General features: G+C 45.3%; 1 protein-coding gene across 7 annotated transcripts in view; it reads right to left on the minus strand.

The window, feature by feature from the left end:
• tbc1d19 (TBC1 domain family, member 19) overlaps window positions 1-18,078 on the minus strand; it is a 317,152-nt gene that overhangs the window by 68,226 nt on the left and 230,848 nt on the right. For all 7 annotated transcript variants that reach the window (XM_070870665.1, XM_070870657.1, XM_070870654.1 and 4 more), the window contains one exon: window positions 7,731-7,840. In XM_070870665.1, coding sequence (XP_070726766.1) covers window positions 7,731-7,840 — 110 coding nt within the window. The remainder of the gene's footprint in view (window positions 1-7,730; window positions 7,841-18,078) is intronic.

Below are 18,078 nucleotides of genomic sequence, written 5' to 3' on the forward strand. Positions count from 1 at the left end.
GTCATCCAGGTATATAAAGGGAGATCCCACGCAGGGTCAGCACTTCTTGGTCCTGTGAATAAGGGTTCAGGTCATAGAGTGACCTTGTCCATAGAATGTGTCTCGTGTGGGTTTTGTGCCATTGAATAAGGACATTACAATCACCACGACACTTTGGGCATGGAATATGGTGAAAAGTATAGCCAGGTGGGAAAGCTTCATTCAGGGGAAAGGTGTCATCACCTTACAACCATGTCTCCGTCAATGCCGTGATGTTAATTTGATCGTCCACAATAATGTTATGGATTGCAAGGCCCTTGTTTATAAGTGAACGAACATTTTGAAGGGAAATGTGGAGAGGAGTGATGATACCTAATTTACTAGGAGTCCAGAGGGGCAGAGCAGGGAGGGACAGGGAGGAGGTCAGTGACATTAGCTCGCAGTAGGCACTTAGGGCAGGGAGTCAGTTCGGGAGATTTGGGTTGCTGTTAGCTTGCAAACAGCGATGAGTGCCTCGAAAGATGCCAAGAGACGCACAGAGGAAACTATGGGTTCAATTTTCCCAGTGATTTGCGCTGTTTTTTTGGGCATGTACTGCTTTTGTTGGCCTAAATTAAAAAATCCAAGTTTCCCCAAAGATTGTGCATCAGCGTAACTCAGTTAGTTACGATTTTTTTAGGGTTTTTTTTGCGTCATGGGGGCGTAACCTGATGTCTGTGCCTGTTTTTCACAATTAAGCAAGTTTGGCCAACTTACATTTCCCCATAGATAGCGTATGTGACCACTCCCAAAAAACCTTCTGGGCACTTAAGAAAAACCAGCGCACATCAAAAAATCGGCGTAGGAAGACGCCATTGTTTTTAGGCAAAGTTTTGGAGGGAGTCAAGTATCATCAAGCTTAAATTTTTCCAACTGAAAACGCAGAAAATGGAAGTTTCATGCAATTTTTTACATTTGGATTTTTAAAAAAGTGCCACGCCACCACCGAACATCTCCAAACCGGTCTCGAGGATCGGAGCATCGGCCGGCAGAATCGGTCCCTCGCCGGACACAGGGGCTCAGCTTTAAAGGAAGCCCGGGGGGCGGGGTGTGGAAGCCGAACTGAACGGATGAGAACCCTTAAACTATGCTGCCAGCATTAAATGAAGCCCGGAGGGGGGCAGTGTAAGCAAGTCCATTGCGCATGCTCAGACCTGGGTGTGGTCCATTATATGGCGTCGACCTTGGGGAGAGAAACAGCAAAGAAGCTTGTCCTGCCTGCCGTTTTGAGCTTCTTGCAAAGGTACAATTTAATCATGGGGGCAATACTGACAACGTCACACCTTGTGCTAGCCTTCTGCATGATGGTGCTGCGGAGGAGACAATCGATTCAACGTCATCGCATGAGGAACCTCAGAGCACATAGGATGATGGGCAGGAGGCCTTACCTATGTTGGGTATATCGAGACAGGCGTTCATACCTGCACCTGAGTGATGCAAATTGTGTCAGAAGACTGTGTTTCCGCAAAGAAGTTGTAACTGAGATCTGTGAGATAGTAAACGTAGACCTGCAACCTAGAAGTGTCAGGAGGACTGCTTTGTCAGTTGAAGTGAAGGTTACAGCTGCACTTTCATTTTATGCATCTGGATTGTTCCAGGCCACAACTGGGGATGTGTGCGCCATTTCTCAACATGCAATACATATCTGCATTCGGCATAACGACATAAGGTTCCCCATGACCGCCCAGGCAATGCCTGAAAGGGCTGTGGGCTTCTCCAGGATTGCTTGCTTCGCAAAGGTACAGGGCTGCATTGATTGTATCCACATCGCTTTGCGAGCACCTTTGGAGGATTCAGAGATGTACAGGAACATAAAAGGCTTCCACTCCGTTAATGTGCAACTTGTGTATGACGACATGCATCACATCATGTCAGCTGATGCAAGATACCTTGGGAGCACTCATGATGCATTCATCATACACGAGAGTGCTATATCTGCCATGTTTCAGCAACAGCCAGAAGGGCAGAGCTAGCTGCCGGGAGACAAAGGGTACAGCCTCGCCACGTAGCTCATGACACCCTTACGCGTAACCTGGGCGGAAGCTGACTGGGAATACAACATGTCGCACATTGCGACGCGCAGCATAATAGAGAGGACGGCTGGCATCTTGAAACAGCGTATCCGATGCCTGGACCATTCGGGAGGCTACTTGCAATGCTCCCCTGAGATTATCGGTCAGTTCACTGGTGTTTGCTGCATGCTGCATAACTTAGCCATCATGAGGCAGCAGTAGCTGGTAGTAGAAGATCCACCTGAGGTGAGAGTGTCTGATGATGAGGACAAAGATACAGATGACGAGGAGGAGGAGGAGGAGGACAAGGACGAGGAAGCCATGCAACTACCTGAACCCGAAGTACGAGAAGAGAACGAGCCGTCGTGCCCCTTTAACGACTGAACGCTTTGCTGCCTGAAGGCTCAGCGGCAACTATTCCAAATGGACATGTTTACTGCTTGGACCTGTTCCGTAATGTTGTGTTGTGTTAATGGAACAAATAATGGAAATGATTCAGTTACAATTTAAAGTATATTGTATTCAAAAGTTTAACAAACATTTCATTTTACTTAACTTAAATAAAAATATTCTTGTATCAAACTTTAAAGTTTTCAGTTAAGATCACTTAAAAACTTTATGATCACTTAAAAACTTTTAAATGTGTAAATTTACATAACTTACAAAAAACTTTTAATTTGAGAACAGTTACAACAGTAACAACAATAACAACTACAGCAGCAAAGAAAGGCTGCATCCATCTCTCCTCCACCTTATTCTAAAACTGCCCGCTGTGCTTGGTCTTGTTGACTCCACCCCTGCCCACAGGCGGTGGCGGCGCAGCGTTTCTCGGGTTGGTACCAAGCTTATTCTTTCAAACATCTCAGGTAATGTGCACTTCTTGAGGGGGCGGGCGGGCGGTAATGTGGAAGGCTTGTTTTGGGCCTGTTCAGAGGCTGGTCTGGGGATTGGAGTGGGAGTGGCAGTTGATTCTGCAAATAGGCACGGGGTCTGGGTATGTTCCCTTATTGCAGCAGCTAACTTCGACATTGCCTCCCTCATGAGCTCCGACAGTGTGTCAGCTACCTACAACATTCCCTCCCTCATGCCATCATCATCATCATCATAGCAGTCCCTCGGGATCGAGGAAGACTTGCTTCCACTCCTGAAGTGAGTTCTTTGGTGGCTGAACAGTCCAATACGAGAGCCACAGACTCTGTCACAGATGGGACAGATAGTCGTTGAGGGAAGGGGTGGGTGGGACTAGTTTGCCACACACTCTTTCCGCTGCCTGAGGTTGATTTCGCATGCTCTCGGCATTGAGACTCGAAGTGCTCAGCACTCTCCCGGATGCACTTTCTCCACTTAGGGCGGTCTTTGGCCAGGGACTCCCAGGTATCAGTGGGGATGTCGCACTTTATCAGGGAGGCTTTGAGGGTGTCCTTCTAACGTTTCCGCTGCCCACCTTTGGCTCGTTCGCCATGAAGGAGCTCCGCATAGAGCACTTGCTTGGGGAGTCTTGTGTCTGGCATGTGAACTATGTGGCCTGCCCAGTGGAGCTGATCAAGTGTGGTCAGTGCTTCAATGCTAGGGATGCTAGCCTGGACGAGGACGCTGATGTTGGTGCACCTGTCCTCCCAGGGGATTTGTAGGATCTTGCAGAGACATCGTTGGTGATATATCTCCAGCGACTTGAGAGTATCTACTGTACATGGTCCATGCCTCTGAGCCATACAGGAGTGCATGTATTACTATAGCCCTGTAGACCATGAGCTTGGTGGTCGATTTGAGGACCTGGCCTTCGAACGCTCTTTTTCTCAGGCGGCCGAAGACTGCATCGGCGCACTGTAGGCGGTGTTGAATCTCATCAATGTCTGCTTTTGTTGATAAGAGGCTCCCGAGGTATGGGAAAGGGTCCACGTTGTCGAGGGCTGCGCCGTGGATCTTGATGACTGGAGGGGGGGCAATGCTGTGCGGCGGGGACAGGCTGGTGGAGGATCTTTGTATCACGGATGTTAAGCGTCAGGCCTGTGCTTTCGTATGCCTCAGTAAATATGTCGACTATATCCTGGAGTTCAGCCTCATAATGTACACGGACGCAGGCATCGTCTGCGTACTGTAGCTCAACGACAGAGGTTGGGGTGATCTTGGACCTGGCCTTGTATCCGCTGCCTGACCGACATTATATCTGCTGCCTGAGACATTCCCTCCCTCATGTTCCCGAACAGTGTTCCCATTTCTACTAAGAGTGTTGTTACTTCTCCCGACAGTCCCGCCATCTCATCACCCATCCCACTGATGGTGTCCAGGAGTGATCACGTAACGTCAATGCTCTCTGCACTCACTGCCATCATCTGAAGTTAGATACTGCACCTCAGGAGAGCACTTTCCTCACCCTGGGTGTGGCTCGCTGCATCCCACTGGGACCCACCGCCTCGGATGGTTGAGCCGGGATGTGCCTTGCTGCATCCAACTGGGACTCGCAGCCTCGGACGGTGGGGCCCCGGGTATGCCTAGCTACATCCCACAGGGACCCGCAGCCTCAGACGTTGGGCCCTGGGTGTGCCTCGCTGCACCCCACTGGAATCTCCAGCCTCAGACTGTGGAAAACTATGAAATGTCCCAGCAACACTCGTATTACTCAGGAAAGGAGCTGGCACCTCAATGGGCTGCACTGGCACCTCCTCCAAAGTGAGTATAACAGTGGGGGCTTCATACATCACCTCCTCCTCCCCACCATGCTATTGGTCCGGAAGGTGGGTTTGGAAGATGTTCTCCTCTTCAGGTTCATCTGCGTCTGAATCTTCTTCTGCATCGTCAGGGTTGGCCTCAAGTTCTGCAAAATATAACAGAACAGACAAATGGTTAGCAGCAAAGGAGGGGGCAGGGTGGGTGGCATGAGTAGGTTCACACAGCACAGGCAGCAGGCTGATTTGAAGGACCACGATGAATGATAGCATATTGCATCAACCAAAACGTAGCTGATGGAGACATCCCCAGGAACCGAAGTAATGCTAGCCCACACAGTACTTAACATTTAGCAAAGCCAGACTGTGGAATTTGCAGGACTTACCCTCTCTCTCTCTCTCTCTCTCTTTTGAGTGTGGGCCCAGCTTGTGCAATGGTGGTCACCATTGCTCAGTAATCTTCTGCAAGTTGGTTCCAGCGTTTCTTCATTTCTTTGGTGAAACTTTTGTGTGACCTCTGCTGGTGTCCAGCTCATGCCATCTGGCCTCAATTACAGTAATCAGCGCCTCCACTTCATCCTGTAAGAAATTCTTGGTCCTTGAGCCGCTTGTATTGCAGCTCCGATTTTTCCAATTGAATTAAAGTTCTCACACACAATTAGTTCTTTAACTGTACTGGGCATGCATACCCATAGCAGTCACATCAAAAACATCCTTGTTTTTCACACATGCGCGGGGGGGTGGGGTATCATTTTTTTGGCGCAGATATTAGGCTCCACCCACCGAAGCTAGGACAGACTGCGCGGCGCCAATTTCAAAAAATAGAACGGGGAAACTTGCTACTTTTTTTTGAAGTAGTTGGGGCCAAAAGAACGGGCGTACCTCTGGCAATATGCCAAAAAACGGCATTGGGGAAAATTGAGCCCATTAACTCAGTTTCTCTCTCCACAGATGCTGCCCGACCCGCTGAGTATTTACAGCATTTTTTGTTCTTATCACAATACTCCAGGTGTGGTCTCACCAGGGCCCTACATAATTGCAGTAAGACTTCTTTACTCTTGCACTCCAATCCTTGTGTAATAAAGGCTAAAATACTATTTGCTTTCCTAACTGCTTGCTGTACCTGCCTGTTAACGTTCTGTGATTCGTGTACAAGGACACCCAGGTCCCTCTGAACACCAACATTTCCCAATCTCTCACCATTTAAAAAATATTCAGCGATTCAATTTTTCCCATCAAAGTGTATAATTTCATATTTCTCCACATTATATTCCATCTACCATGTTCTTGCCCACTCACTTAACCTGTCTATATCCCTTTTCAGCCTCTTTGCATTCTCCTCACAACTTACTTTCCCACCTAGCTTTGTATCGTCAGCAAACTTGGATACATTACAGTCGGTCTCCTGATCTAAATCATTGATATAGATTATACATAGCTGAGGCCCGAGCACTGATCCTTGAGGTACCCCACTAATCATGCAACTGTCAGGCTGGTACAAGACACATTAGATGGACCTTGGTCTGTTTTTGGCCAGCAATTCCTATGTTAATCAAATTATGCCATGTTTGTAAGATTACGGGTAGTTCATATGCTGATTACATTTCAACCACCCAGTCAAGATTGCAGCTTGAATTGTACTGTATGTAGATTAACAAAACAGAATAAATTCATTTTATTGCTGAAGCATTACGGAAATAATGTGGTAATCGGGAAACTTCTTGGCTTCATTTTTCAGATCATTTGATCTGTCAGAGTCTTGGATTTAGTTATTTTGTTTGTTTTGATAATCTCAATATATGTAAATGTAAACAAGATAAAGCCAGTATCATTCTGAAAAAAAAGCATAACATATAAATATACTGAAAGACTGCCACAATGCCACCGCTCCCAGTTAAGGCAATAAGTTTGCTTTGCCAAATCTAATTGGCAATTATTGAAAGTCTGTGTCTGGCAGTGGTTGCAACATATTGGTAGCACTGCTTTAAATAATTATACTGCAATAATTATAATTTATTTAAAAATAGATTCTGATAGATAATGATTAAACATAAAATAATCCTGTCACATTAAGATTTTTGATTGTTTTTGTCTTCACAGAAAAGATGTGGTAATGAGTTTTCTTACAGCATTGTGTTTTAAATCAAAAAGAATTTGTACAATGTTTTTTTTTTAAATACACCACACATTACAATAATTGAAGATGTGTATTAAGATTTGAATATCTCAACTCACCATCTACTTTAATGAGCCAGTTGACTATCCAGAAGTGCCTAGATTGTGTTGAGACCTGTGCCCCAAGGAGAAGAATTGGCTTGGTCGATAGGTCTATTGGCAAATCCCTGAATGGGAAAGATGTAAAGGGACAATCCTCCCACTCGCTTGGAATCCCGAATGGGGAAGATGTAGAGGGACAATCCTCCCACTCACTTGGAACAGACACCAAGGCAGTCAGTCAACTAGTTAAGTGTGGAGAGGACGTCTAACCCAGCATGGGGAAACTCGCTTTTTCCAAGACCAGAGCCATCAGGATAGGAAATACCATGCTATCTTGCACTCAAGATCTGAATTCAGTGTTTATTATCTGAATTTAAAAAAATGATATTTTAGCATTCAGGCTAGGAATGAAACTTGCTCGCTGGTGGTCAATTATGTCATGTTTTTTCAATTGAGATGGATTTCAGACAGCTAAATAGATGTCATCGGTCATCAGACCAGACCAATCACCCTGCAGTTTTGGCACTTGTATTTTTATTTCTCTCTTCATTTAATCCCTGGCTGAAGATGAAGGGCTAAGAGTACAAACAATGGCCACTATTATTATTAGAAAAAACACAGAAGAGGGGAACAAAGAAATAATACATTACTTTGATTTCCCTTTTGCTAGGTAGCTTTATATTTGGGCAAGAACAAATACATTTTAATATAATCTATCTTGACTGGTAGAAATCATGTTCCCCAGAAAGGGTGCATAACTATTTAAGTAAATGAGTAATTGTTTCTTGCTGAATTTTCAGGCCTCCACTGAACTTACCGAGGAATGGGATGAGATGCAATGAAGCCTGAAGAAATATCGCACATACATCTCACGGAAAACTTGGTATAGTTTGGACGGTTCATGGTAGAGAAAACAGAGTGGAGCAACTGCAAGCAAATGGGAAACAATACAAAGTAAACTGCAAGGCTGCACAGCATAAGGTGACCAGGGCCGGTGTTCTCACAACAATTCTTAACTATGTCCTTAACCTAGTATAGGAGACATCAGAAAAATAAATATAAAAAGCAGGGGAGAGTTTCCACTTTGGGCGCAATTGGCAATCTAGGTACAAATTGCAATCAAAATTGCGCTAGTTTATCGAAATGAAGTCATGATTCAAGTTTCCGTTCAAATTCATTTGCAAAATCTAATGTAAAATTATCCATGAACCAGTACAATCGAGCAACGTTTTAGAATGTATTTATTTTATTTTTTTGTATTAAAAATATTCCTTGATATATTTAAGAATAGTAACATGGTGCAGTTTTATTAATACAGCTAAAAATGGAGTTTATCACAAAAAAATAAGCATTTTTAATAAGTGTCTAGTTCATCGCCTGTGATTAACTTGATTTTAAATAATTGAAAATTACTTAAAAAACTGTACACAACCATTTACTATTTTCATTGGTGTATGGTAGTAAATTTCTTAGAAAATTCAAAATTTTTTGAATATTTAAAAGCTTTTAAAAGGTGCCCATTAGTGCCCATGTGCCTAAAAAGAGATTAATTTTCAGAGCTTCCTCGAAGGCCCACAAACGGGCACAATTAGCAGAAACATGCCATGCTCATTAATTCAATCTGGGGGCGCCTCACAGTTTTGTGGGCAGGACCGGCTTCCAGCACAATGCTTTTTAAATTAATGCAAAAGATCGCAAAACTTGATTTGCACCAAGAGGAACATGCGCTTGAAATTCCAAGTAGACAACTAACTAAAATGGAAGTTATAAGAAAACATTGTTTTTTTCTCTATCATCTGTCAACTTTTTCTTCAGGCTAAACTTTCCTTTCATTTTCAGCAGGTTTTCAGCAGTTTTCTCGGCGGTACAGCTGATTTTGGTAGAGAAACCGCCCGGCGAAAGTTTCCCCTTTAGCTTTTTTTTATGATACCGCCCAAATCTCAAAACACCTGTTGGGAGAAAACTGCCGACGAGCACCACCGAGAGAATCGCCAAGGCGTAAGTTTGGCCTCAATGGAAACCCGTCCAGATTGCCGAGGGAACCGCGAGTACTCTGCAAAGAAAGGTAAGTTAAATGTTCTTTATTTATTTATTTTTTAATTGTAAAATGGCAATTAGCTTTAAAAGTGTCTTGGGAATGTTTTTTTTAAACTTTTTAAAAAAATAAACATTTTTTAAAAAAAATTTCCCCCCTCCCTAGGCCCACCCGCAGCCTCAGACTGAATTTTTAAAAACATTTTAAGAACTGTCTAAACATAAGAACATAAGAATTAGGAACAGGAGTAGGCCATCTAGCCCCTCGAGCCTGCTTCCCATTCAACAAGATCATGGCTGATCTGGCCGTGGACTCAGCTCCATTTACCCGCCCGCTCCCCGTAACCCTTAATTCCCTTATTAGTTAAAAATCTATCTATCTGTGACTTGAATACATTCAATGAGCTAGCCTCAACTGCTTCCTTGGGCAGAGAATTCCACAGATTCACAACCCTCTGGGAAAAGAAATTCCTTCTCAACTCGGTTTTAAATTGGCTCCCCCGTATTTTGAGGCTGTGCCCCCTAGTTCTAGTCTCCCCGACCAGTGGAAACAACCTCTCTGCCTCTATCTTGTCTATCCCTTTCATTATTTTAAATGTTTCTATAAGATCACCCCTCATCCTTCTGAACTCCAACGACTAAAGACCCAGTCTACTCAATCTATCATCATAAGGTAACCCCCTCATCTCCGGAATCAGCCTAGTGAATCGTCTCTGTACCCCCTCCAAAGCCAGTATATCCTTCCTTAAGTTATGTGACCAAAACTGCACCCAGTACTCCAGGTGCGGCCTTACCAATACTCTATACAGTTGCAGAAGGACCTCCCTGCTTTTGTACTCCATCCCTCTCGCAATGAAGGCCAACATTCCATTCGCCTTCCTGATTACCTGATGCACCTGCAAACTAACTTTTTGGGATTCATGCACAAGGACCCCAAGGTCCCTCTGCACCGCAGCATGTTGTAATTCCTCCCCATTCAAATAATATTCCCTTTTTCTGTTTTTTTCCCACGCTGGATGACCTCACACTTTCCGACATTGTATTCCATCTGCCAAATCTTAGCCCATTCGCTTAACCTATCTAAATCTCTTTGCAGCCTCTCTGTGTCCTCTACATAACCCGCTTTCCCACTAATCTTTGTGTCATCAGCAAATTTTGTTACACTACACTCTGTCCCCTCTTCCAGGTCATCTATGTATATTGTAAACAGTTGTGGTCCCAGCACCGGTCTGTTTCACTTAGTTTCACCTTAACTGCCGAGAAAAACACCGAGAATACTGGTGCAAGATGCATTTTCTCGCTGGGTGATTATTTTTAACTTTATTATGGAAATTTTCGCCAGCGTTACTTGCAAAACATTAGTGGTTTTTCTGGGCGGGCAATTGGACATTGAGGAGCTCTCGGGAAAGTCTAGCCCTTTTTTGTTTTGACTTTTCTCAATCTTGTTGGACATTCTTTTTTCATTGCTTCTCTTTTCCTCCTACCACGTTTCCTTTTCTGACTGTCCTATTCTTTCATCTTTCTACTTTTCATTTCTTGGTTTCTCTTTCTTATTTCTAAACATCTGCCTCTGTTTCATGATGAGACTTTCCAATCTGAAAAACTGAATTTTTATTTTCTCAAAAAAAAAATAAAAGTTGCATCAGAAAAGTGCAAAAGTCCATTCACCAAAGTTTTGGGGTATATCCTAATCATTATATAGATATTCAATTGTCAATCTTTGACCAGTCTGATGGCATTGTTTAGTGGCAGCTCTTCAGAAAATCAACAAGTATTTATATAGCGCCTTTAATGTTGTGAAACGTCCCAAGGCATTTCATAGAAGTATTAGGAGATAAAACAATTTGGCACCGAGCTGCATAAGTAGAAATTAACGCAGGTGACCAAAAGCTTGGTCAAAGAGGTAGATTTTAAAGAAGAAAAAGTGGTAGCGAGGCAGAGAGGTTTAGGTAGGGAATTTCAGAGTTTGGGGCCTAGGCAATAGAAGGCACGGCCACCAATGGTTAAGCGATTATAATCAGGGTTACTCAAGAGGACAGAATTAGAGAAGCGCAGACATCTCGGGGGATTGTGGGGCTGGAGGAGATTAGAGATAGGGAGGGGCGAGGCCATGGAGGGATTTGAAAATAAGGATGAGAATTTTGAAATCGAGGCATTGCTTAACCGGAAGCCAATGTAGGTCAGCAAGCACAGGGGTGATGGGAGAGTGGGACTTGGCAGCTGAGTTTTGGATCACCTCTAGTTTATATATGGTAGAATGTGGGAGGCCAGCCAGGAGTGCAGCGGCAGGTCAGAGTACAAAGGTAAGAGTTTGGTAATGAGAACTTTAAGGGTTAATCCTTTTTAAACCATTTCAAGGTTGGTGTAAATTGCTAGTGACAATTTCTAATAGCTTCTAAAGGTAAAATAAGATTACAAGTTTGTAAAACTGCAATATTAAACAGATCGGATTCTTGTAGGTTTAAGCAGAGACAAACAAGCAAGCTAGCTTAGTTAATTGACAGCTGTCAGCCAGGAACAGCCTAAAAAAAGGGGGTTTGGTGCAGATTTGCTCGGAGTGCAGTGGCAGGTCAGAGTGCAAAGGTAAGAGTTTGGTAAGTGGGAGCGGGAGGTGTTGCTTTGTCCTGTTTTCCCCACCAGTGCTGACTCCCCGACCTGGGAGGAAAAGAAAACGAAGTGTGACATCACAGCAAGAGGTTCGGGGACATTGGAGCGGCCTATAAAGGCAAGCTGGTGCAGCTGCAGCAGGGAGAGAAGGCAAAACAGAAGTAGAAAGAAATCGAAAGGTGACGTCACAGCCAAGGGGGTAAGTGATTGTTTGTTTTATGAGTAGTTTTTTTCTTTTTCTTTTCTTTATCAGTAAGTAACCTTTAGCATTATTGTTGCCAAATTAAGTTAATCTAGGGGTTAAGTCATGGCAGGAGAGCTCAGACACGTGTTATGCTCCGCCTGTATGATGTGGGAAGTCAGGGATGCTTCCAGTGTCCCTGACGACTACATATGCGGGAAGTGTATCTGGCTGCAGCTGCTGACAGACTGCATTGCGGCACTGGAGCTGTGGGTGGATTCACTCCGGAGCATGCGCGATGTTGAGGATGTTGTGAATAGCACGTTTCGTGAGTTGGTCTTACCACAGGTAAAGATTACACAGCCAGATAGGAGATGGGTGACCAACAGGAAGAGCAGTGGAAGAAAGGTAGTGCAGGGGTCCCCTGCGGTCATCCCCCTGCAAAACAGATACACCGCTTTGGGTAGTTTGAGGGGGCTGACTCATCAGGGGAGGGCAGCAGCAGCCAAGTCTCCAAGTCTATGGCACCGTAGGTGGCTCTGCTGCACAGAAGGGCAGGAAAAAGAGTGGGAGAGCTATAGTAATAGGGGATTCTATTGTAAGGGGAATAGATAGGCGTTTATATGGCCGCAACCGAGACTCCAGAATGGTATGTTGCCTCCCTGGTGCAAGGGTCAAGGATGACTCGGAGCGGGTGCAGGACATTTTGAAGGGGGAAGGTAAACAGCCAGTTGTCGTGGTGCATATAGGTACCAACGATATAGGTAAAAAAACGGGATGAGGTCCTATAAGACGAATTTAGGGAGCTAGGAGCTAAATTAAAAAGTAGGACCTCAAAAGTAGTAATCTCAGGATTGCTACCAGTGCCACATGCTAGTCAGAGTAGGAATCGCAGGATAGCTCAGATGAATACGTGACTTGAGGAGTGGTGCAGAAGGGAGGGATTCAAATTCCTGGGGAATTGGAACCGGTTCTGGGGGAGGTGGGACCAGTACAAACCGGAGGAACTGCACCTGAGCAGGACGGTACCAATGACCTAGGGGGAGTGTTTGCTAGTGCTGTTGGGGAGGGGTTAAACTAATATGGCAAGGGGATGGGAACCTATGCAGTGAGACAGAGGGAAGTAAAATGGGGGCAGAAGCAAAAGATAGAAAGAAGAAAAAAGTAAAAGTGGAAGGCAGAGAAACCCAAGGCAAAAAGCAAAAAGGGCCACATTACAGCAAAATCCTAAAGGGGCAAAGGTTGTTAAAAAGACAAGCCTGAAGGCTCTGTGTCTCAATGCGAGGAGTATTCGTATTAAGGTGGACGAATTAACTGCGCAGGTAGCAGTTAATGGATATGATGTAATTGGCATCACGGAGACATGGCTCCAGGGTGACCAAGGCTGGGAACTCAACATCCAGGGGTATTCAGCATTTAGGAAGGATCTTGGTAGTCTGTCGTATCCAACAAAGACATTGATGTGCCAATCATCAATGGCATGTGTCTTCAAGTGGCTGTTTAGGCCAATTCTGGATGCACATAGTCTCTTGTACGTCGGACAAGGGAAGTTCGATGTGCCTGATACTGACAGTACTGCCACCTGATGTTGTCTATCTCTAGTGTCCCGCTGGCGTTGACATCGACCTTCTTTGAAGGTCTGGCAGGCAGTCCTCGTGAGGGTTCGCCACTGGATTTTATTAGCTGCTGTATTCTCGAGGTCCTTTGGTCGGATGCCACAGTACTGGAGGTTAGCCTTGATGCAATCTTTGTTGTGCTTGCAGGGGTGCCCCTGGTGTCTTTGACCTTCACAGAGCTCGCCGTGAAGAAGCTGATGAGGGGTCCTTGACTCATCCATGCGGATGATATGTCCAGCCCACCGAAACTGGGCTCGCATGATCATCACCTCGATGCTAGTTGATTGTGCTCTCTCCAGAACCTCAAAGTTTGACACCCGGTCTTGCCAGTGTATGTGGAGTATAGATCTGAGACTGCGCATATGGAAAGCTTCCAACTTTTTGATGTGACACCTGCAGGGTGTCCAGGTCTCACATCCATAAAGGAGAGATGAGAGAACGACTGCTCTATACACCAACAGTTTAGTTTTGACAGTCAGATGTGGTGGTGACTCAACATCTTAGTGCGCAAGCGACCAAGTGCCTGGCTGGCTTTACAGATCCTTGCATCAATCTCCTTGTCCAAAGACCCATCACTTGATATGGTGCTGCCAAGGTACTTGAAGCTGTCCACTGACTTTAGTTGTATACTGCCGATGAAGACTGTGGGAGCAGGTGCTGTGGTGCCTGATATAGAGAACCTCGGTTTTACTAAGGCTGATGGTTAGGCCAAACAATTCTGTTGCCTCAGCAAATTTGCTGAGTATGAATTGTAGGTCACTCTCCTTGTGTGCCATAAGGGCGCAGTCGTCAGCAAAGACTGCCTCTAGGATGAGTCGTTTCTGTACTTTGGTCTTTGCAGCAAGGCGGCGGAGGTCGAACAGTGAACCATCGAATCGATATTTCAGGTAGACCCCAAACTCCAAGTCTTTTACGGCATAGTTAAAGACGCAGGTAAAAAATAGGTTGAACAGAGCTGGAGCGAGTACACAACCTTGTTTCACTCCATTTGAGATGGCAAATGGGGCCGTGGTTGTGCTGTCTGAGAGCACTTCACCTGTCCTAAGGGGTGTAGGGGTGTCTGGGAGGGGCAGCACCTTTGACAGTGGACTTGTCGTGCTCTTCGGAGTAGTTCCTCTGTCTTAGTCCCCACCTGGCATCCAACTCTCATCTGTGGCTCCAAGTAGCTGTAGCATGTACAGTGGCCACACCCCGGTAAATTGCTTCGACAGGCAGGCTAAACCAGATGAGGGTAGCTGATGGGTATTATCCCTCGGTGATTTTTGGGACCTGTTCACCCCAGCATGTGAAGTCTGTTGCGGTGGATTGGGCGAAGGAAATCAAGTTTGATCCAATGGCCATGAAGGTGGAATGCACTGTGGAGTGTATAGGGCATGGCAGAGCACAAAAGACGTCATGGCCATCCACTGCAGCCAACGAAGTCTTCAGTTGTACCAAATTTTGGGCCACTGAAACCCGGCTTCTGCGGAGGAGAGAGTGGGACTGCCCCTGTGCACCAGCCTTCCCACTTTAAAAGTATCTATGTATAGGTTTGTGCAAACCATCATCCAACATACCAAGTCCTGCGGCGATGGGGGAGGGACGAAGCGACAGGTTGAGGTGATCACTGGGAGTCGTAGCCTCAAACCTGCATGTCGGCGGCCTGTGGGCAAGTGGTCGTTTGACTCTGTATCCAGGGCAGCAGAGGAACCCGACAGCACCCCAGGCGACTGAGCAGCCCTCTTTAGGACAGCACTGCTCACCCTTTACAAGGGAGGGGCCTAGAAAAGGTGGCCCAAACATTGCCTGCCTTTCCATTAACTGGCCAGTATACCACGGCTGGCAGTTCAACCCATTCTGGGGTCGAAAATATAGCAACAGTCAAAAACTTCATAACACAAGAAAACTTCTTCTCAGACAATGGAATGTGCACACACTCTTCGACAGAGCTGACACTACAAGACCGGAAAGAAGGACCGCCCTTATTGCAAGAGAGCTGCAGCATTATAACATCGATATAGCGGCTTTGAGTGAGACAAGACTTGCAGAGGAGGGCTGCGTGAGTGAACTAGGTAGCGGCTACACCTTCTATTGGAAAGGCAAGGCAGAGAATGAGAATAGGATCCACGGAGTTGGCAAGGCAGTGAAGACTTCTCTTTTGCAACAGTTTCCGAATCTGCCTGAAGGGATTAATGAAAGACTTATGAAACTGCGGTTCCCCCTGAATGCCAAGCACCACATCACCATTATAAGTGCTTATGCACCCACCCTTCCAAGCCCCGATGAGATCAAAGAGAGATTCTATGAAGATCTAGACAGACTGGTCAGGTCCACACCTGCTGGGGACAAGTTGATCATCCTGGTTGATTTCAACGCACGAGTTGGAAAAGACAGCAAGCACTGGAAGGGAGTCATTGGCCAGCACGGCACAGGAAAATTAAACAGTAATGGTCTCCTCCTCTTCAGTATGTGCGCGGAGAACAACTTGACTAATACTCTATTCAGACAGGCCGACAAGTACAAAACAACTTGGATGCACTCCAGGTCTAAGCAATGGCACATGACAGACCATGTCATTGTAAGAAGGCGAGACATCAAGGATGTAAAAATCACAAGAGCCATGTGGGGAGCAGAATGCTGGACAGATCACTGTCTAGTCAGATCCAATCTCCAGCTGTACATTGCTCCACTTCAGCGCAAGCGTCCAAAACCGAGCAGAAGTGCCTTTAACACAGCTAGGCTGAAACTTCAGTGCTACCGTGAGCAGTTCCAGGATGCACAGGAGGGCAGGAAAAAGAGTGGGAGAGCGATAGTGATAGTGGATTCGACTGTAAGGGGAATAGATAGGCGTTTCTACGGCCGCAACCGAGACTCCAGGATGGTATGTTGCCTCCCTGGTGCAAGGGTCAAGGATGTCTCGTAGCGGGTGCAGGACATTCTGAAAAGGGAGGGTGAACAGCCAGTTGTCGTAGTACACATTGGTACCAACGATATAGGTAAAAAAAGGGATGAGGTCCTACGAGATGAATTTAAGGAGCTAGGAGCTAAAATAAAACGTAGGACCTCAAAAGTAGTAATCTCAGGATTGCTACCAGTGCCACGTGCTAGTCAGAGTAGGAATCGCAGGATAGCTCAGATGAATACGTGGCTTGAGCAGTGGTGCAGCAGGGAGGGATTCAAATTCCTGGGGCATTGGAACCGGTTCTGGGGGAGGTGGGACCAGTACAAACCGGACGGTCTGCACCTGGGCAGGACCGGAACCAATGTCCTAGGGGGAGTGTTTGCTAGTGCTGTTGGGGAGGAGTTAAACTAATGTGGCAGGGGGATGGGAACCATTGCAGGGAGACAGAGGGAAACAAAAAGGAGACAAAAGCAAAAGACAGAAAGGAGATGAGTAAAAGTGGAAGGCAGAGAAACCCAAGGCAAAAAACAAAAAGGGCCACTGAATGTCAAGGGGCTGCAGGAGGAGTCAAAACTAAAAATCATGGATTAAAAACTAGTATTAAAACACTCTACCTAAACGCACGCAGCATTCGAAATAAAGTAAATGAGTTGACGGCACAAATCATTACAAATGGGTATGATTTGGTGGCCATTACAGAAACACGGTTGCAGGGTGGCCAAGACTGGGAATTAAACATACAGGGGTATCTGACAATTCGGAAAGATAGACAAGAAGGGAAAGGAGGTGGGGTAGCTCTGTTAATAAAGGATGATATCAGGGCAGTTATGAGAGACAATAGTGGCTCTAATAAACAAAATGTTGAATCATTGTGGGTGGAGATTAGAGATAGTAAGGGGAAAAAGTCACTGGTGGGCGTAGTTTATAGGCCCCCAAATAATAACTTCACGGTGGGGCGGGCAATAATCAAGGAAATAATGGAGGCATGTGAAAAAGGAACGGCAGTAATCATGGGGGATTTTAACCTACATATCGATTGGTCAACTCAAATCGCACGGGGTAGCCTGGAGGAGGAATTCATAGAATGCATACGGGATTGTTTCTTTGAACAGAATGTAACAGAACCTACAAGGGAGCAAGCTATCTTAGATCTGGTCCTGTGTAATGAGACAGGAATAATAAACGATCTCCTAGTAAAAGATCCTCTCGGAATGAGTGATCACAGTATGGTTGAATTTGTAATACAGATTGAGGGTGAGGAAGTAGTGTCTCAAACGAGCATACTATGCTTAAACAAAGGGGATTACAGTGGGATGAGGGCAGAGTTGGCTAAAGTAGACTGGAAACACAGACTAAACGGTGGCACAATTGAGGAACAGTGGAGGACTTTTAAGGAGCTCTTTCATAGTGCTCAACAAAAATATATTCCAATGAAAAAGAAGGGTGGTAAGAGAAGGGATAACCAGCCGTGGATAACCAGGGAAATTAAGGAGAGTATCAAAATTAAAAACCAATGCGTATAAGGTGGCCAAGGTTAGTGGGAAAATAGAAGATTGGGAAAATTTTAAACGACAGCAAAGAATGACTAAGAAAGCAATAAAGAAAGGAAAGATAGATTACGAAGGTAAACTTGCGCAAAACATAAAAACAGATAGTAAAAGCTTTTACAGATATATAAAATGGAAAAGAGTGACTAAAGTAAATATTGGTCCCTGAGAAGATGAGAAGGGGGATTTAATAACGGGAAATGTGGAAATGGCTGAGACCTTAAACAATTATTTTGCTTCGGTCTTCACAGTGGAAGACACAGAAACCATGCCAGAAATTGCTGGTCACAGGAATGTGG

This window comes from Pristiophorus japonicus, chromosome 2, assembly GCF_044704955.1.
Source record: "Pristiophorus japonicus isolate sPriJap1 chromosome 2, sPriJap1.hap1, whole genome shotgun sequence".
In the NCBI taxonomy this organism is placed as follows: Eukaryota; Metazoa; Chordata; class Chondrichthyes; family Pristiophoridae; genus Pristiophorus; species Pristiophorus japonicus.